Source organism: Diceros bicornis, chromosome X (assembly GCF_020826845.1).
Source record: "Diceros bicornis minor isolate mBicDic1 chromosome X, mDicBic1.mat.cur, whole genome shotgun sequence".
In the NCBI taxonomy this organism is placed as follows: domain Eukaryota; kingdom Metazoa; phylum Chordata; class Mammalia; order Perissodactyla; family Rhinocerotidae; genus Diceros; species Diceros bicornis.
The window spans coordinates 38,439,657-38,464,834 of NC_080781.1; the positions used below are offsets into that span (position 1 = coordinate 38,439,657).

Genomic DNA, 25,178 nt, shown 5'->3' on the forward strand with positions numbered 1-25,178 from the left:
CATAAACATTTTGTGGAAAACCCTACTATTTCATTAAGTTATTACTGAAGACTCCAAATGCCGAACTTACAGCAAAATCATAACGTATGGAAGAAGGGGACAAGGAAATGAGGAACAATGGGAAAAGATTATGAAGCAGTCCTCACTCAAATTAAGATAAATTCAAGTTGAAAAGGCAAGAGTTTTCTTTCATTTACTTTTTTAATTTGGAGAGATTTCATTTTGTTCATCAATAATTCCCCCCTATTTGAAAGAAGGAAGGGCAATTTAAATATCCTAAACTCATGACCGAAGTGCCCATAAAGCCTGAAAGCTGTATAACTCCAGACAACCAAATTCCAAATAGCATAAAAAAAGAAAGACCAAGAATGGTAAGTTTGACATTAACTGGATCAGAAGCAATACATAAAATAAAATAAGCAAATGTTGAAACAATCATAATACTTGAAAGTTACAGTGCTCTTCATCTCCTCTCTATTGTCTGAAATTTTAACTATTTTAGTAAGCACTAAAGCCAAGCAATAGAATGACCATTATTTTTCAAATAGGTCCAAACAGTTTTGTTTTTAAAAGGGGAAAAAATGCAAATAAACGCTGGAAATTAGTCATCTGCTGACAACATCCATACTTTACAACAATGACTCAGCAAACCATTTAATGTGAACTTCAACAGCTTTTAATCAATTTCTTATGAGAAGACAGGATTTGATTTGGGTTTTCAAATGACTTTATCAATCATTCCACAGTTCCAGGAATACTAAAAAACAATTAGTTCTTAGTACAAAAGGTTTGCCTATATTAACCTTCAACTCACCCAGACTTCCACAGGCAACATTTGCTTTTTCCATCAAAACGAGAAAATGCTAGCAGCTAAAAATATAACTATATGCAAAGGTTGTGAAACGTCTTTAAAAATTATTACCCTGGAACAACGACAATAACTGGGGTTTCTCTTTTTCAGAAGAAAGAGAAAAGGCAGCTAAAACTTTAGGTGTAAGCAAAGGTTGTGAAACTTTTAAAAATTATCCTTCTGCAATAATGGCAATAGTTGAGATTTCTCTTTTTCAGAGGGACGAGAAGCAGCAGAAATTCCAGCTGTCTTCTCCACCTCCCCCAAAGATTTGAGTCACAGGGTTTATTTGTGCTGAAAACCAGTTATCTACTGCTTGAAACCTAAGCAGAACACGTCAGCATTTCGGGACCACCTGGGACTAAGGGGGTGGGGCTGGGAGATTTCCAGATGGATTGTAAGACAATTCATTGATATTTACATAACGAGAATAAATGTTTTTCCTAAGATAGCATTTCCCTTCAGTGCCTTGAGACCACCAGCAAAAGAGGGAGGTACAAAAATTCTATTACATTAATAGTCTTTGTTTTTATGGCTTTGGCATTTATTAACTAGTGGGAGCTGTTTATTGGGTCATAAACTTTACTAATGGGGATATTATCTCTAAATTATAAATCTCCTTCAGTATATGGCTTAGTTATAAAAAGAATAATTATTTAAAGTGTCTGTATGGCTGCAATGTATCATGTTTATCGGCATGATTCCTATAATGGCCATTTAATTGCTAATTGTGCTTGAACTTCGAATAACCAGGCAGTGACACACATCTACACAATAGAACGAGCAGTTGTCATCCTACAAACTCTGGAGCATATCATTGGTTTGCTTCCTTTCTTGTTCTCCTCCCACTTCTCAAATGAACTCTATTATAAGCCTGTACAAGGGCTAAATTATCTATATATTTAAAATCTTGAGGAAAAGACGACTGAAGAGTTGAATAGGTAAGTGACAAATGTGTCAGCCTGAAAAGTTCCAGGAAAGTGTCATCCCTCTAAAAGCTTGCTCTCAGGGGAATGGAAAATCTTAAAGTGACAAAATGGCTTAGCACTGTCAGTTGTCTTTAAAAAAAAAAAACCTGGGATAAAAATCAAGTAGTCAAAATTAGATTTTATGGGTAAATAGCTCTAGTATATAAATTGAGTATTCTAATTTATTGGAAAGTCCTATGGGGTCTATTCTAACAATGGCACATGTAGAATTATCCTAGGTTTATATAGAGAAATAGTTTATCGATCAACTTCAATTTAAAAAAATGAAAGAGCCATTGTTGTCGAGCAAATTGGTACATCTGAGTGCCAAGAAGCCAGCTCATTTCTAGGCAAGATGCCACAAACGTGGAGTGAAAGAATAATGAGATAGAAGGCGCCCATGAGATGTCATCAGTTCCTTTTCCTCTCCTCAGAGCAGTCCCTGAAAGGTAAATGTCCAAGTCCCTTCTCCATAGGCTTCCATTGCCCCTGAGAACACCAGGCAACTGGATGTATGATACACAGCACCCAACACTGAAGAATGGGTTAGATTTGGACAAACTTCCCACAATGAATTCCCAGGGGTCCATGGTTGAGTTTTAATCAAATATATACTACATGACAAAAGCTTTGCTGAGGCTTATAATGTATAGGCCTAGAAGAAAAATAAAAATAGAACTACAGAAATGCAGGAGGGAAACATGCTGTAGTCTTAGAATATTTAAAACTCTGGGGTGGGTGGTGTGTGTGTGTGTGGAGAATGAACCAAAAAAGATCTCACAAAATATTCAGCATTCAAGTCCCTAAATATTTTAGACATAATACATTTTTGGTCATACCATAATTATATACACATGCATATATTCCTAAGTTAACAAGCTAACTTTAGATATAAAAAGGGCATTAAAAATATAAACACTACATATGATTCAATTTCTCTCCCAAATTTGTGTGTGTGTGTGTGTGTGTTTTGGGTGGGGGGGAGGGGGATCCTTTTCTTCTCATAGCTTTGCTAATTTCAGAAAATAAATACCTTCACTCTAGAGAGGTTTAAGGATTATTTTGATAAGGTGGGTTGCTACAAAGTTTAATTATATAAGTAATAAAGATGTGTCAAAAAGATTTCAAAAAAATGTTTAATAGAATCACAACTTATGTTCTGATATAACTTGATTTTATATTGTCATGTATAGTTGTCAACAGTCATTTTCTTTTTGTGTCATAATGAATCAAATTATGTTGGATAGAAAATTACCATGAGATTCTTTGGTATTAATAAATCATACATATAATAAAAATGTTCAACGTTTCTTTAAATGGCATTAATAGTACTGGTAATATCAGCAATATAATATGATGTTCTGAAAAACTAAAATGACAAAAGAAGGTTAATTATGGTCTATGGATGTCAATTCAATATGAGCCTTGTTTCTTTTCTGTTTTTAATGAAATTATATCCACAGAAATAAACTTGGCAAAATTAGAGCAGGAATCAAAGGGAGTTGACCCAAGCTGGCATGGTTACTCCTCCTCTAAGCCAAACACGTCCTTTATAAGCTTTAAATAGTTAATGTATTTTACAGGAATAGGTGATGGCATCCCAAGCCACACATCTTCACATCTCTAGAAAAAAAACAAAGATGGATAGAATTAGAACCACATTTCAAAGTGCTGTTTTATAAATGCAGCATCCAATTGTTCCTTGTTGTTATATAAGGTCTTGGTAAATAGTTTATTTTCAAAGCAGACACTTCTACCAGCCACGAAAGGATCATAAAGACTTCGTGGTAGATTGGATTCCTGTGCTTTGTCTCTCTCTGGGATAGAGATATTAGGATATTAGAGACATTAGGATAATATCTCTAATAATAAGTCTGTATTAGAATTACACACCCATGCTTTTTGCCATGTGACTTTGCAGAATCTCCTATGGAGTCAATTTTCCTGTCCCTTTGCTATGGGCTCAGCCACATGACTGGCTTTGGCTTATATAATGTTAGCAGATGCACCACAATCAGAGGCCTTAATGTGTTGGCATGATTTGGCTTGGCCTTCTGTGCCTTTGCCATTGCCATGAGAAGAACACAGCCCAAGATGCTGCTGGTCCCAGAATGACTAAGATGGAGCAAGCCCAGCTGTAGCCAAGCCCAGACGACCTACAGGCCCATGGACAAAACAAATGTCTCTTGCTGTGAACCACTGAAATTTGGGGGGTTGTTTGTTATACAGCATTATTGCAGTGATAGCTCCTCCTGTACTTTATTAAGAACTCAATTTTTAAAATCCAAACTGCTAGCTATACTGGCTGCTTGGTTACAACAAAACTTAATTATATAAGTAATAAACATGTGTCAGAGAGATTTCAAAAAATCTTGTATATATAAATCTATACACACACACAGTTTTTATTTATGCTGCAATGGTCAATTAATATTAATATCAAGAAGGGGGAAAAAGTCCATAACTGTGGCTGTTTATATTTCTATTGTCAAGGTTAATTGTTGTGTATAAGAGGTGCTATATCTTTCCTAGTGTTGCGTTAATATCCAGAGTCACAAAGGGCCAGAGAAACACAGGTAAGGGCTCAATAATTCTATGTGATGGGATTGTGGAAGCAACCTGAGGAAGCAATGTTTCAGTTGAGCCTTATGGGATGAGGAACAGTTAGTTCAGCAGGGGATTAAAGTGATGAAGGGTGTTCTGGGCAACGCAAACAGCACAAGCAAAGGCCTGGAGACCTAAAAATCTATTTTCAAGAAAGGGTGAGCAGCCTAGTGTGGTTTGAGGCACATAGTACAAAGTGGCAAGAGAGGTGGTTGGAAGGAAAAGATGGGGCCAAACTTGAGGCCTTCTGTGCTAGTTTATACTTTATGCTGTGGTTAGGGAAAGTCATTAGTGGGTATCAGCCAGAGAAATCTGATTAGAAATTAATAAGATAACTCATTGGATGTATGAAGAATGAAATGAAGGAGGAAAATCCCTTTGCAATTATCCTGGGGAGAGATGATTGTGCCATAACCAGGACAGCTGAAGCTGAGATGAACAAGAGCTACATCTGAAAGATTTTGCTGAAGTAGAACATACAATACCTGGAAGGTGACTGATTCCAAGTGGTAATAAAAGAGAGGGGTAGTGTTATGGGTTGAATTGTATCCCCTCAAAAAAGATATGTTGAAGTCCTAACCCCTGGTACCTCAGAATGTGACCTTGTTTGGAAATAGGGCTGTTACAGATGTAATAGTTAAGAGGAGGTCATACTGGAGTAGGGTGGACCCCTAACCCAATATGAATGGTGTCCTTATAAACTAATACAGGTAAGGATGGTTCTAAAACTTCTAAATTTAGTAACAGTTGACGATGTCTGTATTAATTTCTTAGGGCTGCCATAATAAATTACCACAAACTGAGAGGCTGAAAGCAACAGACGTTTATTCTGTCACTGTGTAGGAGGCCAGAAGTCCAAAATCCAGCTGCTGGCAGGGTTAGTTCTTTCTGGAGGCTCTAAGGGAGAATCTGTTCCAGACCCCTCTCCTAGCTTCTGGTGGCTGATGGCAATCCTTGGAGTTCCTTGGCTTGTAGACACATCTTCTCAACTCTGCCTCTGTCTTGTTCTCTGTGTGTATCTCTCTGTCTTCACATGGCCTTCTTGTAATGACACCAGTTAATGGATTTAAGGCCCATCCTAATCCAGTACGACCTCATCTTAACTTTTAGTAGATGTTTTAATTACATCTGCAAAGACACTATTTCCAAATAAATTCACATTCTGAGGTTCCAGGTAGACATGAATTTTGAGGGAACAATATTCAACCCAGAGCAACGTTACAAGCAAAATAAGGAAAGAAGGAAGAAGAGGAATTAAAAAAAATTTTTTTTTAGTGGAGAAATAAGGATCAGAGAGAGAAACTAAGTTCAATTTTGGACGTTTTTTATTTGAGGTGCCCATGGGACATCAAAGTAAAATTCTGGTCATCACCTGGAAATAGGGTTCTGTATGGCACAGAGCTAGAGTCCCGAACCGCACAAAGATGTGGAAGTCACTGAAATATAGGTGATATGTAAAACTACGGTAACTGATAACCTTGATGCAGAATCAGAATCAGAAGAGCACCAAGTACTGGCATCTCTAACTAAGGTGTAAAGCTTTAATTTAAGAGATGATTCACGATGATGATAAACTGGTTGTAGACTTTAACAGGATTATAGTAATCTTATAATTACCTAGTAGTAACAGTAATAATAATAATAATAAATTTCTTGTATATTTACCATGTGACAGGTACTCTTTTAAGTGTTTTTTCTGTATTAAGTTACTTAACCATTGTAGAAAGCCCTAAGAGGTAGGTATTATGATATCTATTTACAGAAAAGGAAACCGAGGCATAGAAGGGTTAAGCAGCTTGTCTAAAGTAAAACTCCCAGTAAGTAGAGGAACCTGGACCATAACCCCAGCAGTAGGCTCCAGAGCTCTGCTTATCTGCTGGGCTACCCTCCAAAACCCAGAAGAGGAGTGGGCCTATTCAGAAGCAGCTGGTTCTCATCCCACATGGCTACATTTGGTCCTATCATTTTCAACAAGAAAAGCTAAGTAGAAAACAATGTGCTTCTTGAGGTGATACCACTCTTCTCTGTGAAGAATGCTTCCTGTAGGAAGTTGATCCCAAACCACCAACTGGCTATGTAAAGAAGGAAATGACCATTCAGAGATGACTGCTAAATCGACTCCTAGAGCATGTTTTGTGCAATTCATACCACATGGAACTTAGTGAAATGTCCTTCTTACACCAAAAAGCAGTAAATCATTGTGTGAGGGTGTGTGTGTGTGTGTGTGTGTGTGTATAAAATTATATATTTTAATCAATGAAGGCTGAGAATAGTTATTCAACACGTCCTCAAAAATTTCATTACAAAACTTAAAGCAATTTTTGCTCTTAAGTGGTATTTTAAAATTTGATGGTGTTATAGAGGAATACAGTACAAATATATGCATTCAATGCATCACTATTCCCTGATAAGTTTTTTTTAATTTAAGTTTTCAATACAAAGAGAATAAAATACATTATGCAACTCATATCATTACAATGAAATTATTTGGGGAATAGATTCTCTTATGAAACAGGAGAGTAGCAGAAGTTCCTTTCTCATAGCTTACTAGGCAGCAAAAATTTTTTTTTTAAGCAAGAAATTATGATTTAAATCATAACAATAAACGAGAAAGAAATTTTCAAAAAAGAAATAATAGGCCCAAAACGGAGTCATTTGCCCCCGTGACAGCAAATCAAGACAACTGCAAATTCAGCCTCTGCCAGGAATGTGACCTTTAAACAGTCAATCTGAAATTTCCTGATTAGCACTAGTGAGGTAATCTGCATGATAAGACCCCTGCCCTTCCCTTCTCCCAAAAGAAGATGACCTGGCCTGAACAATCCTTTCTTTTCTTTTGCTTTAATAACTTTCTTGTTCTGTCCAGTTTCTGCCCATAAATACCTTTCATTTTTGTACAACTCCTCAGAGTATCTCTCTACTTGCTAGATAGGATGCTGCCGGATTCGTGACTCACTTAATAAAGCCAATTAGATCTTCAAATGTACTTGGTTGAATTTTTGTTAACAAAATAGAAGCACTTACACTGGAATAATGACAACTCAAGAACTTAGAGAATTAAATTTACTAGCAACAAGCCAGACTTGGACAAAATGAAACTCAAGTAAATAAGCTGAGATTTGAAATTAAGGATAATTAAGATGAAAAGATAACAATAGTCCATTTCTTTAAATCCTGATCACTTCAAATCCCATGGCTCACATAATATTTTCCTGACTGCTCTACTCCTGCTATGCTCTGTTGACCTTAAACAAACAGACAGCCAGTTATTTCTCCAACAAAAACGGGTTTATTCAGGATCAACAAAGAATTGCAATTCAGAGTCCACAACCACGGTGAGCCACATGCAAGTCCCGAACAACAAGGGACGGAGAAATTCTTTTATAGAGGGGAAGAGGAAGTTGGGAGGGCTATCTTAAATAAAGAGTCCATTGGAGGAGCCTGGGAGTTCGAGGCGTAGTGGCTTTTCATTGGCTAAGCTGCTTCTTGAGAAGAGGAAGTCTTTCTTCTTCCTATTGGGCTGTGCTATCAATGTAGGACATGAGAGCTCCCCCTCCTGGCCTCCCAAATCCATTTTAAATGAGGTTTCTGTTTATTAATTTTAACAACTCTCTTTCTAGAATCAATACTACTTCCCTCGATTTTATTTCCTTTAGTCATTACTCTCTAGGTTCCAGGTAGGAGTGATTATTTTCTGCCCAGGTGCCTGATATATGCCACAGGCATATTTGCAGTGCTTGAGGAACCCAAGATTCATACATTGCCAATATGATATTGTGATTTATAATAGGAAATATATATTTGGTCTTCATCATTTCTGGCAGAGAGCTCCTAAAACCCTTGGAATTTCATAAGTGACGAGAGCAACAAAGGCGTTTTTTGCTATGTTAATGAGACATTTTTGGAAAGCACCTAAGGATGGGGGCTGGTTGCCAGTGGAGCCAACCACGTCATTCAAGGGTTGGAAGTTTCAGTCCCCGACCCCTACCCCCTACTCCCCACCTCCAGAGAGGAGAGAGGGGCTGGAGATTGAGTACAATCACGAATGGCCAATGATTAAATCAATCATGATTATGTAATGAAGCCTCCATAAAAATCCAAAAGGACTGGGTTCAAAGAGTTTCCAGGTTAGTGAACACATGGAGATTTGGGGAGAGAGGTGCACCTGGAAAGGGCGTGGTAGCTCCATGCACTCTTTCCCCACATCTTGCCCTATGCATCTCTTCCATCTGGCTATTCCTAAATTATATCCTTCTATAATAAACCAGTAATCTAGTAAGTAAAATGTTTCTCTGAGTTCTCTGAGCGGCTCTAGCAAATTAATCAAACCCAAGGAGGGGGTCGTGGGAACCTCTGATCTATAGCTGGTTGGTCAGAAGCACAGGTGACAACCAGACATGCGAATGGCATCTGAAGGACGGGGGGTAATCTTGTGGGATTGAGCCCTTAACCTGTGGGATCTGAGGCTATCTCTGGATAGATAGTGTCAGAATTGAGTTGAATTGTAGGCCACTTAGCTGGTGCTGGAGAATTGCTTGGTGTGGGGAAAAAACCCATACATTGGAAATTGGTACTAGAATCACAGCCAACTCCCAATTTTAGGGAGACTTTCACAGGTACTAGTTTAATGTACTAACTAGAATCAAATCAGGATCCAAAGGAGGGTAGAAAGCAGGAGATAAGTTTTAAGAAACTCAGATGGGGGCATCAATAAAGCAGAGGAAAAAGGTATCTTCTTCATAATTTTGCCTGTAATTTGGTCCATCTAAAGGAATCACATAACCAATCTCATTGTAAAATAAAGAGGTTGTGAAAATTAATAAACAGAAACCTCATTTCAAATGGAGTCGGGAGGCCAGAAGGGGGAGCTCTCGTGCCCTACATTGATAGCAGAGCCCAACAGGAAGAAGAAAGATTTCCTCTTCTTGATAAGAAGCTCAGCCAATGAGAGACTGTCACAACTCAGCCAATGAAAAGCCACTACACTTCAAACTCCCAGTCTCCTCCAGTGGCCTCTTTGTTTATAATAGAGTAAACTTCCCAACTCCATCTTACCCTCTATAAGAGACTTTCTCCTTCCCTTGTTGGTGGGGACCTTGCACGTGGCTCACCATGGTTGTAGACCTTGAATTGCAATTCTTTATTGATCCTAAATAAACTCATTTTTGCTAGAGAAATAACTGGCTATTTGTTTAAGGTCAACAAGGTCTTTGGTGACATGAGAAATCCCCATACTACCATTGCCTAATTGTTCTAATAAATCCACAAATGTTCCAAACGTTACAGAATATTTATGACAATCTGAGCAGTGAGTTAAAATATTCTTTGTCTTCACTGACCTTTTATTCATCCTACACTACAAAATTCGGAGAAAATTCCAGATCATATTGTTTTCCCAGCAGTGCACTTAAGTTTTAAGTGGAAATAACTGCATGGTGATTTTACAAGAGGAGAGGAGAGCTCATCCGCAGCAGTCGATCCCTCCCATTCCAGATGAGGAGAAGCCTGCTTGTGTTTCTGTAAAACAGCCTCCCCGACAGTGCATGTTTGGAGTCTTAAACATCTGTGTGTAGCAGGCTCCACCAGCGCCTCTCCATCCCCTTACCATTTCCACTTTGGCGCACACCAGCCTGACTTCCAACCGCCAGCACCTGTTTTCTTTTGCCTGAGAGCTTTTCTTTGGCCTCTGAAGCCTGCTTTGGCTGCCCCTGTGACATGCCACAAGTGCCTCAGAATTAATCCTTTTCCCCCACTTCAGGAGCAGCCCTCAAACAGTGACTGACAGGAGTTGATGGATGAATGTAGCAGCTCCCTTGCACTTTGGGTGGGATAACTCTGAGGTACATACTAGCCACCGGGTCCCTGTGTTTCCCAGAGGCATTAAGCTCCAGTCATTCATATTTGTTACTGGTTTGATAATATGCCCTGTATTAGCTCCTTCTCTTCCATTTCTCATTTCCTCACTCCCTTCCTAGTGTTCCTTTCACTTCCCCCTAAAAACTAGCTACACTCAAATCCTTATCTCCAAATCGGCTTCTAGAGGAAGTCAAACAAAGATACTATGCAATTTTGCATTTATCAAAATTAATAAAATGTCTATGAAAGTCACAGCACAGCTCGGAACAAAGCAACCTCCTGTTCAACTGTGGATGGATCCAGAGTCACCAATGTGACTTCCAGATAACTCAAGAGACAGTGCTGAAATCTCAAAACAAAATTCAATTTAATCTGCAGCATAAACACTATGTGCCACACAGTATCTTCTGGAAGAAGGAAGAACTGAAATGCAGAGTGAAATTCAACAACGATGCAAAATCATGACTCTAAAATGGCTCGGAATCATTGTTTGTGAGAGGGCCCCATGACATCTTCCCAGCTAGCTGTCACTAGAGCTACTTAAGATATCAAACAAGTTACATTGTAAGGCACTAAATTACTTGTTCATCAGTGGTGAAAAAAATGTAGCTGCCGATCTATAAAACCACACACCCTTGATATGGGAAGCAAAGATGGCACTAGATAGAAAGCCAGTAAACAGCAGCTGCCCAGTGGGAACAGCAAAGCTGTGTGTGAGCTCATGGGCCCTAGATTTATTTCCTTTGACATTTTTAAAAGGAAATTTAATTGGATTATGTCTCCTTCTAGTTGAAAATTTTCTACTGTAGTACTGGCCACCAGATGCATGAGAAGAAAAGATTGGGAGCCAATTAAATTCCACGCTTCACTAAAACAAGGTTATTTTTATTCCTCCCAAATGTAAGGCTGATAGAGTCATGTTAGTGATTTCACCCTGTTGCTCCTCTCTACTCACTCAAAAAAGGACATTTCTATGGGTAGTCTCTATGAATTTGTAGAAAAGTCCAGTAGTGTGTGTGGAATTGCAATCGTGGTTTTCTTGGATTTTCTTCCTTCTAATAGGTTGACATGACCTTAGAAATAATCAAACTAAGTTGACAAAATCATAAAAACAATTAAATTTCAGTAAATCAAATTGAAATTACTTTGGGGAATAAATTTTGCAAATACTTGTTGAGATAATCAAGAGCATTCTGATGACATAAGGAAATGCTCATGTATAAAATAAGGACATTTGTTTATATTCCTACCCATTTCTGTCTTTACAGTAATGCCAATATTTCACAATTGCTTCCCTTTGCCCTAGACAAAGCTTCAATAGAGTTGTCATCTGTGTGACTGTAGCTAAAACAGGTGTAGTTTTTAAATAAGAAAGCTTTCCTTGAAACTGCATTACAGGGCAAATAAAATTTTCAAGAAGATATGAATTTTTTTGCACTTTAGTGATAGGCGTATGCATACAATTCAAGTAGACATCATCCAATGCTTTAAATCAAAGTAGATGCTGGCAGTATCGTCTCCTCCTAGGTTATTGCTTTGTGTTAGGTAATTGGTGTATGTTTACCAGTTATTTTTCAAATCTAATGAGAATGATTAACAATATTTTATTTCAACTGTTAAATTTAACCTCAAATATTAGAAACACCTTTGCTTATTTAAAGAGTTGACACTAGCCCCTAACTATATAATCCTTACTTTCAGAAATGCCTTTGAGTCTCAGTTTCCTATCTATAAATTGGGAATGATACTTATTCTCACAAGGTTGTTGGGACAATAAAATGTCACAGGGTATTCCACCCTCTAAATACTAAAAGGAGATCCTCAACAAGTGGGGTGTCCAAAGATGCATCTCAAGGTGCACCTAACTGCCCCCTACTCCCCACTGCCAAGGCTATATATCATCCTGTTGTGACAAGAGAGAGCTTTAGAGCCAATTGCTAATGCTTCTGCAGTTCCAGTGCTCATAAAATGAAGGCGCATCCAATTTTTCTCAGAAATGTCAAAAGATAAGATGCCAGTCACACAGTGTAAGTTATAAAGTTTATATGAGAACCAATTTAGTGTTATTTTTTAAAATGTGGCCTCTGAGATTAACCAGACAGGCTCTAAACAGCAAGACCTATTTTGCCAGTTTTACAGCTACCATCTGTGAGCAAGCACAATAGAATAGAAATGGGGTCTCCAGGCCGTGACAGCGCCAGGGCAACATGCTGAGACCATAGATAGTCACATTAATGGAGTCAGAGTGTTAAATTACAGCCCCAATGGCTCACCATGGGCTGCTGTGGGGGCCCTGCCAAGGGAGCTCCTGAGAATGCAGGCTACAGTTCACAGTCAACAGTCATGGTGGGTGACAGTCAGCTTACACCCACCCACACAGGAAAACCTCTCACCAAAGGGCAGCATGACTAATCAAAGCTAGACTAGCTACAACCACAGTCCTCTCTGTAAATTTTGCTTATTTGCTGTTGGACTCCAGTCCTATCAGCTGAGGCGACCTAACCATCACACATAGGGAAGCCCCATCTGAGTCCAGGGAACCAGTCCTGACTTCCAGCAGACCAAGCCCCAGGAGCTGCTAGTCTGGACCTGGCCTTATATCCTGGCTGTGGGGCTTGTTCATGGGAGTCCAAGTCCTTATTCTGGTACAAGACTGTGCTGGGTCATTCTCTCTCCATTTGCCCCTCAAGATCCATTTGTTGCCCTTTTCACTGAGCTCTCTGCGCTGGGACGCAGACCTCTGTAGATTGTATCCCGCCCCTCACCCCATCCCAGCATCCTTGTTCTCTAGTTTCTGGGTGGGTCCAGCCAATGGGAAGCGGCAAGATATCAGGGTATTGATTCCACCTCCCCTCCCCCTGTTCCCTCCCTGCCAGGCCGAGGTTTGGCAGTGACTACACTCCTCTACCTGCTGCCACTGCTCCAGCTCCTCCACTGGGCTCCAATAATACCAGTCCCTCCCTGATTCTCCAAACCTAGGGATGGTAAAGGCTTCCCACACTTGCTAGTTCCTGAGTGCTCCACTGCCCTGATTGGTTCCCTAAATCCTACCCACTCCTCAGTGAACAGTCCCTTCGTTAAATCCATATCTGTGATTCCTTTGAGTGTGTCATGTGTTTCCTGCTGGAGCCTCACTGGTATCAAGACTTAGCCTGCTCTGTGCCCTGGGCAGTGCTGAAGGCTTGGTTCAAGCCTGCTGACTGGCTCCCTCTGATTACTGAATGGTGCTAACTTCAGGATTCCCCAACACCGTGCTCCCTGTTTTGGAGAGATGCCCTGCTGGAACTCCCTGATGCCCTGCCCTTCCAGTCCCATGTCTTGTGTACCAGACCACCCTCCTACTCAGCCTCTGGTTGGCTGAAGCCCATGGTCCTGTTCCTCTTTTTTTGGCCCCTCCCTGCTCACCCCACACACTGTAGTTAATCAGGTTAGACTGGGAAGGTATTCCAAATTCCGAACCTTACCATCCATCCCATCCATTAATGCTGATGCAAACAGAATTGGTATTGAATCTCGTACTGAGGCCTGCTCAGCTTTCATCAGCCAGGAAGCTCCTTTTCATTTCTTAGTAAGATCCCCAGTTGAGGGAAGAGATCCTGTTGACGACAACATTCAGCCCAGGGGTAAAGACATCCAGGTTCTGAGTGGTGCTGGTGCTGGTAACTTCTAGAGAACTGTTCATGGCATCTCTGGAACTTAGCCAGAGCCAGCCTGTCCAGCTCATACACTGGAGGAAGCGTGCAGATGCCCAACCCCTGGCCTCCACACTGGAGCTCGGCCTGCCATTCCTTGTTCTCACCAGAATTTGAATCTTGTCACATCACACTCAGCACTGAGTCACTTTCAAAATCTGGTGGATCTTGTCCTGAAGTCCCACATGTGACTTTTTGGCTATGGCAGACTCCTGAAATGTTGGTAATCTCCAAAGCCCTACGTGAGAGGTTTTCTCTGCCCAGCTGCGCCCCATGGACCTACACATCTGGTCCGACTCCTCCATGGCCTCCTCTTCTGGCATAACCACACTCCTGTCAGTCCTCTGCCACCGGTGCAAGATCAGACAATAACTGAGGAGCAGGGGTGGGAAGGTCCTGTGCCACACTGCCAGGACCCCAGGTAATACCAAGAACAATCAACAAGGGCTTCAAGAGTGGTTGGTTGCCAAGCTGTGATGTAGCATCCAGAATCCCCTCGAGGAAGGACTTGGTGGCCCAGCTGCTGGGAGTTCCCCTCAGAGACTGCCTCAGCTACAAAGCTATCTTGGTTGCAAAGAGCCACAATGCCCAAGGTCATATCCCTTCCTAAACCAACCCACAGGGATAAAGGCCAGGCCATTTTGGCCCAACTCAGGACAACTCTGAAAGGCCATTCTAGCTCCAGAGCTCCCTGTGGACTGGCCAAGGCTGTCTTTGGGCCCGCATTGCAGCTCAACTTCTCTCTCTGCCCACTCCTGCTTCCTTCCCCTTGGTACACAGGTACTGATCTCAAGGATACTCCCGGATAAACATCCTGCACATTAGACTCCATTTGCTTCCTGGAGAACCAACTTGTGACAGGCTCTGACCCAGAGTATATCAGAGCATTATTAAATATTAATTCTGAAGCACAACTACATGGTTCAGGAGACACTATACTTTTCACTACTAATTTTACTGTATGAACTATGTATGAACCTATTCACACTAAATATTTTCACAGATTATAGACTCACTGGTAACATTCCCAAGCTATCTTACATCCTCTTCATGAAACAGTAACAAGCTTAGGCGTACCAGAGTGCTGCAGACTCTGGAATCTAGTTCTCATTATTGGTAAATTGATCAGGTAGCATTTTATATCTATGTTCTTTTTTTTTTTTTTCCAACTGGCTGAAAAGGAATGGCCCCTTCCAAATATCTCCCACAGACTGAACTACTTCTAGGCTTGGTCAGCAGAATTAATAAGAGACCCTAAGAGTAAAGTTCTCACCATAAATGAGTAACAATTGGAAGAGCCTACTGCTAAAGCACAGGCCCTTTCTGATGCTACTTTCCTGTTCTGTAACTGTTCTCTTAACTTTAAGGATAGAATCACTGATCTTAGCCTTGGAAGTTGACTGCTCAAGGCCAAGCCCCCAACTTGAAGAAGTAAGATACCTCCATTTTATAAACAATAATAATAGCTAACATTTAAGCCCTTACTATGGGACAGGTATTGTGATAAGTGCCTCATGGGTATCGACTCAATCCTCACAACCATCCTGATGGAAGTACTATTCTTATCTCCGTTTTTGAGATGGGGAAACCTGAAAAGTTGAGTAACCTGCACAAAGTCACCCAGTTAGTCATTCATAGAGCTAAGGATTTGAACCTAGTTTCATGTGATTCCAGACCTTCTGCTCTACACTGCTTCTCTAAATCACCTGAGGTCCACGACTGAGTAACTGTGACAGAGTAGGTAAGAGATGAAATGGGGTGGGGGAGGTGGTGGCTAATGGGAGAGTGCATCTTTGGCCTTCCCACGCTGAGACTCCTCTTTCAGTGTGGGTGGTGTTCCTCTTGTGCGTCCTTAAAGCAGTTTAATGGGTCACCAACTAAATTTAAAAGAGAGAAAGAAGGAGGCGGAGGAGAGAAAAGAAAAGAAAGGAAGAGAGAAAGGAAGGAAAAGAGACAGGAAAGAAAGAAAAGATCATACTGCACCACATGTAGTTAGAATACTATTGTTTCATGAAACTTTTGTTCCATTGTATATGTACATTCTAGGTTTCTATGAAAAAATGTCTTTCTTACTATGGATTGTAGTACCAAAAAGTAATTATATTTCACTCAAACTCAATTGTCATCTGGAAAATAAAAATTAAAGTAATAAGATACCACATGTTTTCAGAGGCAAAAATGTGAAAATAATTTGAATGCCTATCAACAGAGAAATGGATGAATAAATTAGTCTATATCCACAATACAGCTATTAAAGAATGGCTTAGGTCTATATATACTAGAGAAATTTCCCATGATGCAAAAAAACACACTGCAGACAAACGCATGTGGTATGATTATATTTTTGTACTATAAATGATAAAACCCCCAACATATAGGTAAACATTTGGGTGATGGATTAGGCGGAATGGAAAAGGAGAGAAGTAGGAAGGAAGGAAAAGAACAACAAAAGCAGTTGCTAACTAGCAAAAATAAGTATGTGCATTATTCAGAATCCCATAGGAAACAGAGGACATATGCAAACTGTGTAAGTTGAGAAGAGTTTAATAAAGTGACTACCGGCAGGCAGACTTCGTTTTACTGCATCTTGCTTTACTGTGCTTCACAGATAATTGCATTTTTTACAAATTGAAGGTTTGTGGCAGCCCTGCATCAAGCAAGTCTATCGGCGCCATTTTTCCAACAGCATTTGCTCACTTCGTGTCTCTGTCACGATTTTGGTAATTCTCGCAATATTTCAAACTTTTTCATTATTATTATATTTGTTATGGTGATCTGTGATAAGTGATCTTTAATGTTACTATTTTAATTGTTTTGGAGGGCCACAAACTACATCCATATCAGACAGTAAACTTAATCGATAAATGTTGTATGTGTTCTGACTGCTCCACCGGCCATTCCCCCGTCTCTCTCCCTCTCCTCAGGCCTCCCTATTCCCTGAGACACAACGATATTGAAATTAGGCCAATTAATAACCCTACAATGGCCTCTAAGTGTTCAAGTGAAAGGGAGGGTTGTACATCTCTCACTTTAAATCAAAAGCCAGAAATGATTAAGCTTAGTGAGGAAGGCATGTTGAAAGCCGAGATAGGCCAAAAGCTAGGCCTCTTGCGTCAAACAGTTAGCCAAGTTGTGAACACAAAGGAAAAGTTCTTGAAGGAAATTAAAAGTGCTACTCCAGTGAACACACGAACGACAAGAAGGCAAAACAGCCTTATTGCTGATATGGAGAAAGTTTTACTGGTCTGGACAGAAAGAAGATCAAACCAGCCACAACATTCCCTTAAGCCAAAGCCTAATCCAGAGGAGGCCCTAACTCTCTTCTACTCTATAAAGGCTGAGAGAGGTGAGAACGCTGCAGAAGAAAAGTCTGAAACTAGCAGAAGTTGGTTCATGAGGTTTAAGGAAGAAGCCGTCTCCATAACATAAAAGTGCAAGGTGAAGCAGCAAGTGCTGATGTAGAAGCTGCAGCAAGTTATCCAGAAGATCTAGCTAAGATAAGTAATGAAGGTGGCTACACTAAACAGATTTTCGATGTAAACAAAATAGCCTTCTATTGGAAGAAGATGCCACCTAGGACTTTCACAGCTAGAGAGGAGAAGTCAATGCCTGGCTTCAAAGCTTCCAAGGATAGGCTGACTCTCTTGTTAGGGACTAATGCAGCTGGTGACTGTAAATTGAAACCAATGCTCATTTATCATTCCAAAAACCCTAGGGCCCTTAAGAATTATGCTAAATCTACTCTGCTTGTGCTCTGTAAATGGAACAACAAAGCCTGGATGACAGCACATCTGTCGACAACATGGTTTACTGAATATTTTAAGCCCACTATTGAGACCTACTGCTCAGAAGAAAAGATTCCTTTCAAAATATTACCACTCACTGACAGTACACCTGGTCACCCAAGAGGTCTGATGGAGATGTGCAACAAGATTAATGTTGTTTTCATGCCTGCTCACATAGCATCCATTCTGCAGCGCATGGGTCAAGGAGTAATTTCCACTTTCAAGTCTTCTTATTTAAGAAATACGTTTCATAAGGCTATAGCTGCCATAGACAGTAACTCTTCTGATGGATCTGGGCAAAGTAAACTGAAAACCTCTGGAAAGGATTCACCATTCTACATGCCATTAAGAACATTCGTGATTCATGGGAAGAGGCCAAAATATCAACATTAACAGGAGTTGGAGGGAGTTGATTCCAACCCTCACGGATGACTGAGGGATTCAAGACTTTTGTGGAAGAAGTAACTGCAGATGTGGTAGAAACAGCAAGAGAAGTAGAATTAAACGTAGAGACTGAAGATGTGACTGAATTGCTGCAATCTCATGATAAAACTTTAACAGATGAGGAGTTGCTTCTTACAAATAAACGAAGAAAGTTTCTTGAGATGGAATCTACTCCTGGTGAAGATGCTGTGAAGACTGTTGAAATGACAACAAAGGATTTAGAATATTACATAAACTCAGTTGATAAAGCAGCAGCAGTGTTTCAGAGGATTGACTCCAATTTTGAAAGTTCTACTGTGGGTAAAATGCTGTCAAACAGCATCGCACACTACAGAGAAATCGATTGTGAAAGGAAGAGTCAAACGATGTGGCAAACTTCATTGTTGTCTTATTTTAAAAAATTGCCACAGCCACCCCAGCCTTCAGCAACCATCACCCTGATCAGTCAGCAGCCATCAACATCGAGGAAAGACCCTCCACCAGCAAAAAGATTATGACTTGTTGAAGGCTCAGATGATGGTTAGCATTTTTTAGCAATAAAGAATTTTTTAAGTAAGGTATGTACATTGTTTTTTTAGACATAATGCTATTGCACACTTAATAGACTAGAGTATAGTGTAAACGTAACTTTCACATGCACTGGGAAACCAAAACAGTCACGTGACTCGCTCTATTGCGATATTCACTTTATTGCAGTCATCTGGAACCAAACCCACAATATCTGTGAGGTATGCTTGTATTTACAAAGTTGTGAGAAGTCTTTAGGAAAACCAACAGGGGATCCTCCAGTCCTTTAGACGTTGTAGCAACAGGGAGCCATTACCACCACCTGGGGCTGAAGGGGCATGTGAGGGTGGTTACCAGAGCCTGGAGTAGGCAGCTATGGAGAAAACCTCCAGACAGGCACTGAGGACCTTGGTAGGAAGAGGCAGTAAATCTATTGTGACTGGAAAGGAGCGAGATGATTTCTCTCGCCTCCTACCCTCCACTCTCCTGTTGGTGCATCCCACTGGCCAACCCACTTGGAGGCCAGAGGGCTAGGGGACCCATTGACATGGCCCCCAAAGGTCAGCTGCCCGAGGTTCAGAGCAGGGTAGAGGGGGCTGGAGAAATGTCCTAATGGGACAAATGGATGAGATCCAACACAGAGTACTATGACATTACATGAACAGGTAGACTATAAACTCCATCTATCATTTTTCTTTTTATATGTAAAAATTAAATATTTACATGGATAAGAATTAAAAGGTTACCAAATCACAGTATTGATTTGTTTTTGTGATGGTATCTTGGATTTTAGTTAAGTCCAATATCTTCAATAATAATTATATTAAAAAGGTTTGTTTCTTGTTTCTTTGCAGTAAAACAGACCCGAGTTAAAATTCTGACTCTACACTTGCTGTTTCTCTAACTTCCTCATGTCTAAAACGGGAACCATAAAAGTACCTACCTCATAGGGCTGCTATAAGGATTAAATGAGCTAGTAGATTTTGAGGTCTTTGAACAGTGCTTGGCACATATTAAATGGTTTAAGTGTTTGCTGTTATTATGGTGACGATGGGACCTCAAGAGCCTCCTACTGGGTCTACCTGTCACCATGCCCCCTCTCCAATCTACCCACCATCCTCCAGCCAGAGCAAGCTCCCTTTAAAGGGTACATTTGATCACGTCACTCTCTTCCTTGAAATGTGTCCATAGTCTCCAGACCTTGCAGGACAGTATTCACCCTTGCAGATATCTCCAGCCTCGTCCTTCTCCACTTCTCCCTTTGTGCCTTTATTCCAGCCACACCAATTTCTTCTGGTTCTGCACAAGCACCATGCTGTCCCATGTCAGAGTCTCTGTTGGGACTGCCTTTTCCATACCACACTATTTTCCTACCTTGCTAACTCTTACTCTTCAGCACTGACATTTCAAGCATCACTTCCCCTGAGAAGACTTCCAGTCCCTCCCCCACCACCAGTCTGATTTATAAGCAGCTTCCTCCTCATCCCATTACATTCCACGCAGGCTGTATCATGCCATACTCCAAATCATGAGTGTATTGATTCCCCTATCAGCAGTGGGCCCCTCATGATTTGTCTGAGAATTAAATTTATAAATGAACGAGTTAAGTAACTGACCCAAAGTCACTCGGCTAAGTAAGTGGCAGAGCCACAATTCAACCCCAGCTCTGTTTGACTCCAAAGGCCACCACTGTCTCCCAACCAACTGGAAGTTCTAAGACTTGCCTGACACTCCAGAATAGCTGCATGCCTGAGGGAACTCCCCAGGGGCACTAGACTAGTTCAGGCCAGAATGAGCTGGTCAGTAGAGATCGGGAGAAATAAACGCCTCCTTTCTGGGAGTATCAACCACATGACATTTGCTTTGTCAAGGGACTTTCCCAAGAAAATCAATTTCTGGAGCATGTTAAAATATAAACAAACCGCCACCCACCCACCCACTCCTTAAAGACAATTGGTCCAAAGAGATCTTAGAGAATTCAGACAATTCCACAATGTTGAGAGCACCATCTGATCACATGAACTTTGTTTCCCTAACGAAGCATTTTTCGACTGAATTTTTATTTTAAATTTGGCTGCACTGCGAAATGTGCATCCCCGTACTATATTGTTTCACCCAAGGCAAACCTGTGTGCACAGCTCCAGATACACTGGGGATTCTTGACATATGCACCATTTGAGATTTGCTCTTGTGGTTCATGATGATGTTACCAGAATCCCTTGATAACAGTGTTTATATCTATTTATAACAGTAACCTATTATCCTATCTTCCATATAATTGGATGCGACTAAGGTTTAAAAAAATTCAGCTACATAAGAAAAGTCATGCTCTTATAGAGCAGATGTTTGCTCAGCATGGAAAGTGAATTAGCCTTTAACACAAATGCCCAGAAATACGTAAGTGCTCGTTCCAAAAGCACTGATGTTAATATTTTACATTGAAAAATAATTTTAAGATAAAGGATATTAAAAATGCAAGGAAGGGGCCAGCCCGGTGGCGCAAGCAGTTAAGTGTGCGCACTCCACTGCAGCGGCCCGGGTTTCGCCGGTTCAGATCCCGGGCACTCACCGACGCACCGCTTGGCAGGCCACGCTGTGGCAGCGTCCCATATAAAGTGGAAGAAGATGGGCATGGATGTTAGCCCAGGGCCAGTCTTCCTCAGGAAAAAGAGGAGGATTGGCAGATGTTAGCTCAGGGCGGATCTTCCTCACCAAAAAAAAAAAAAAACAAAAAATGCAAGGAAGGTAGACGCAGCTGGTTTTTAAAATAGGTGTTAATTTTACCTCTTTAATGTACAATGTTGCTTCCAATTCGGGAACTGGATTTATTCTCCAGTTCAGGGCACAGAAAAATGACTCATAATTTATTTGTCCTTCGCTGTCTTCAAACCTGAAAATATAATTATAAGATTAGATGCAATCTGCATAATTCAGGACCAAAATAACAGCTCACATGCTACCATGAAAACATAACATCAGGTATGCTTCAATATCTGATATTTTTCTTATTTATTATTAGTTTAATAATCTGTTTCTAACCCTCCAGAATGTAAACTCTTTGCAAGCAGAGATCTCACACACCTAATTCACCAAAGTATCCCCAACACCTAAATCAGTGCTGGCGCTTACTAGGTGTTCAACAAATATTTGCTGCAGTTGTCACAGAAACAAATTAGTTTATTCACTAAGACCATCGCTATATTTTGTTAAGAATATTTGAACGTCTTTTTAACTTAACATGGTTGATACTATATGTCAGTAAAATAAAATGTCCTTATATTTCTTAAATTGCATGTCTTTTAAATGTTTAAGGCAAGCCTAGATTCATTTTGTCTACGAATATATTTTTTAGGAAAAATAAAAGGCGTCTTTATCATTTATTATGTAGCCATTAAAAGGGGTTATTTAGATCCATATATGTTGTCATGGAAATATGCTCATGATACATTGTTAAGTGGAAAGGAAGTTATAAAATAATATGTAGAGTTATAATCTGACTTTAGGTCTTTATTTGTATAAAACAGCATAGAAAACAGTCTAGTAACAATACACTGAAGTATTAAGAACAGCTATCTCTGGGGAGAGAGATTATGATTTTTGCTTTTTCTTTAGACTTTTCTGTATCATCTGAATTGTTTTCAATTTATAATCAGAAAAAAATAAGCCCATTTTCATTTTGAAAAAAACAAATTATCCTCCACCATAAAACTACAGGTCAAAAATAACAAATCTATTTGACTACTATTTTGTAATTATGGACATTGGCATAAATTTATCCTTAACCATAATAGAGTTTTGGCTGTTAAGACCCAATAATTTCAAGAGAATTACTATAATGACCTAATAAACAAAATACTTCTTAGTGTAATACCTCAATGCTACCTATTCCAAATTTGACCACATTCTGCCAATTTTTAAGGCTAAATATAAACTGGTTATGTAACATGCTTTTTGAAGAAAAAGACAGAGGTGGTCACTAAGGTGTTGTTCCAAGCTCTCTGCTCCAGGCTCCTGCCCTTCTCTCAGGACCTCCAACTCAACACGCTTCTCCACCCAGCAAGTGAGGTGCACAAGACACTATTGCAAGGACGAAGGAAGGATAATTAATTATAAGAATACTCAGTGATAATGGAAGTAGGAAAAAAACATACTCATAATCACTCAAAAGGCTCTTCTCTTTGTTCCTCAAAATATTAGAAAAAATAATAGCTCATATTTATAAATAATAAAAATTAGCAGCAGTAAATTAAATGTAACAAGATGAAGTCACATAGACTCATCAATCTAAACAAAGTAGAATAAACAGAGTAATCAGAAGAGGGGAAAGAGAATTTGGTAATTCTTTTGCATACATTTTCTTTGGCCAAGGATTCTGTGATACAACTCCAATATGCTGCCCCCTACCACTGCTCATCCTTTGACTTTTGGCTCACTCATCACTTGAACTCCTTGAAAGGACATGATCTGTTTATGAAAATATTTGTAGCCAAAACACAGGACCATTATGGCTTTTATTTGTGTGTGTTTTGGGAGAAGAACTAAAACTCAATCAACTAAAGATGTTTTATACAAAACTTTCCTTTAGCATGGAGCCTCAAAGAAAAGTATTCCCTAATACTCTGAGTAGGAGCTGAGGTCAGAGAATGAGATCATGTAGGGCCTTTGACTTTCATACTGAGGACAACTAAGAGCCACTGGAGCATACTGTACAGAGCAGTTATGGGACCTAAGTCATATTTTCTAAAGATCACTCTGGCTGATATATTGCAAGCAGAATGTAGGGGCAGGGCCAAAGTGGCAAGAGCGGTTAGCAGTCTTTTGCAGTAATCCAGACAAGAGATAATGGCGGCTTAAATGATTGTGGTGGCTGTGGAAGGCAGTGAGGAGTGGTCAATTCTGAACATATTTTGTGGTTTTTATAAAGGTTTTTTTTTTTGTTAGTTTTTTGTTTTTAGGGGTTTTTTTTGTTTGTTTGTTTTTACAGGGAAAGATTCGTCCTGACCTAACATCTGTTGCCAATCTTCTTTTTTCTCCCCTCCCCAAAGCCCCAGTGCATGATTGTATATCCTAGTTCTAAGTCCTTCTAGTTCTTCTATGTGAGCCGCTGCCACAGCATAGCTACTGACAGATGGGTGGTGTGGTTCCACGACCAGGAAGCAAACCCGGGCCGCTGAAGCGGCAAGCGCTGAACTTGAACCACTAGGCCATCAGGGCTGGCTCTGAATATATTTTGAATGTAGGCTTCCTGAAGAATTCTATATAGTATGCACGAGAGAGAGAAAAAGATGGATTCAGGACAACTCCAAGGGTTTTGCTTGAGCAACTAGAAAAATAAAGCTGCTCTAACTGAGATAAGAAAATGCAGGGGCTACAAGTTGGGAGAAAAGATCAGGAGTTTGGTGTTTTGGATATATTACATCTTGATGGGAAGTGAGCAGCTGGGTATATGAGTCTGAAGTTTAGGGAAGAGGACTGAGTTGAAGATAGAAATATGGGAGTCATTAGCATATAGATGGTACAGTATTTAAAGCCACCAGACTGGGAGACTGCATGAGATCACCAATGAAATAAAAGTTTCTCTGTCTTTTCCTACAGTACAGAATTTAACTGTCGGTAAATTCCCTTTACATCAATTACAGGACGCACTTACGTAATCCTAGAGGTTTCAAAAGTGTAACATCTCAGTATTTGGGAACCAATCAAAAGACTACCAAACAGATCTAGGATCACATCAGACTTCACCCCTCAAATACAATCCACTAACTAGTCCTGGGGGTTCTAGTACAATAGCATATCAAGTCTCTTTTTCTCAATCTCCTCTACTATTCACTAATTCCAAGCCACCATCATCTCTTATCTGGATTACAACAATAACTTTGTATCTTGATCTTGTTGCTTCTACTCTTACCTCGCTGCAGACCATCTTCCACCAGAATGATCTTTCTAAAACACAGATCATATCAATGACTTCCTTGCTTGCAACTCTCCAATGACTTCCCAATCCACTCAGAACACAAGCTGAACTTCTTATTAGGGTTTACAAGACCCTATGTAATCTGGCCCCTGCTGACCTCTCTGATCTCATCTGAAAAACTCTCTCCCTGTTCACAATGTTCTACGTACACTAGTCTTCTTGTTCTCTGAGCATAGCAAGATTGTTCCATAAATGCAAGGCATTTGCACCTTTGTCTGGAAAGTCTCAAATCAAACGTTGCTTCCTCAGAAAGGCCTTCCTGAAGTTCCTCTTATCTAACTGCGTCCCCATGCCTGAATCTGCATTTGCCCTGGATGATGGCATTGGAACTTACAGGAAAATTTCTGCAAGTCACCATGGAAGTCCTAGTATCAGACCTTGTTACCAATAAGTCCAATATTTACTCAAGCTTACCTGTTACCTCTGGGCACCCAGCCTTCTTCCCTGCCCAACTCATATGTCTGACTCTAAACACATCTAACCATTTACCTATTTCAA

At 40.1% G+C, this 25,178-nt stretch overlaps 1 protein-coding gene across 2 annotated transcripts in view; it reads right to left on the bottom strand.

The window, feature by feature from the left end:
* Positions 1 to 2,937: 2,937 nt before the first annotated feature.
* EFHC2 (EF-hand domain containing 2) overlaps positions 2,938 to 25,178 on the bottom strand; it is a 181,255-nt gene continuing 159,014 nt past the window's right edge. The window contains exons 14-15 of one of the 2 annotated variants that reach the window (XM_058535686.1): positions 21,491 to 21,596; positions 2,938 to 3,441 (exon numbers count right to left, since the gene is read on the bottom strand). In XM_058535686.1, the coding sequence (XP_058391669.1) occupies positions 3,340 to 3,441; positions 21,491 to 21,596 (208 nt within the window). In that variant the 3' untranslated portion in view covers positions 2,938 to 3,339. The remainder of the gene's footprint in view (positions 3,442 to 21,490; positions 21,597 to 25,178) is intronic. The other variant, XM_058535687.1, reaches the window with a different exon arrangement.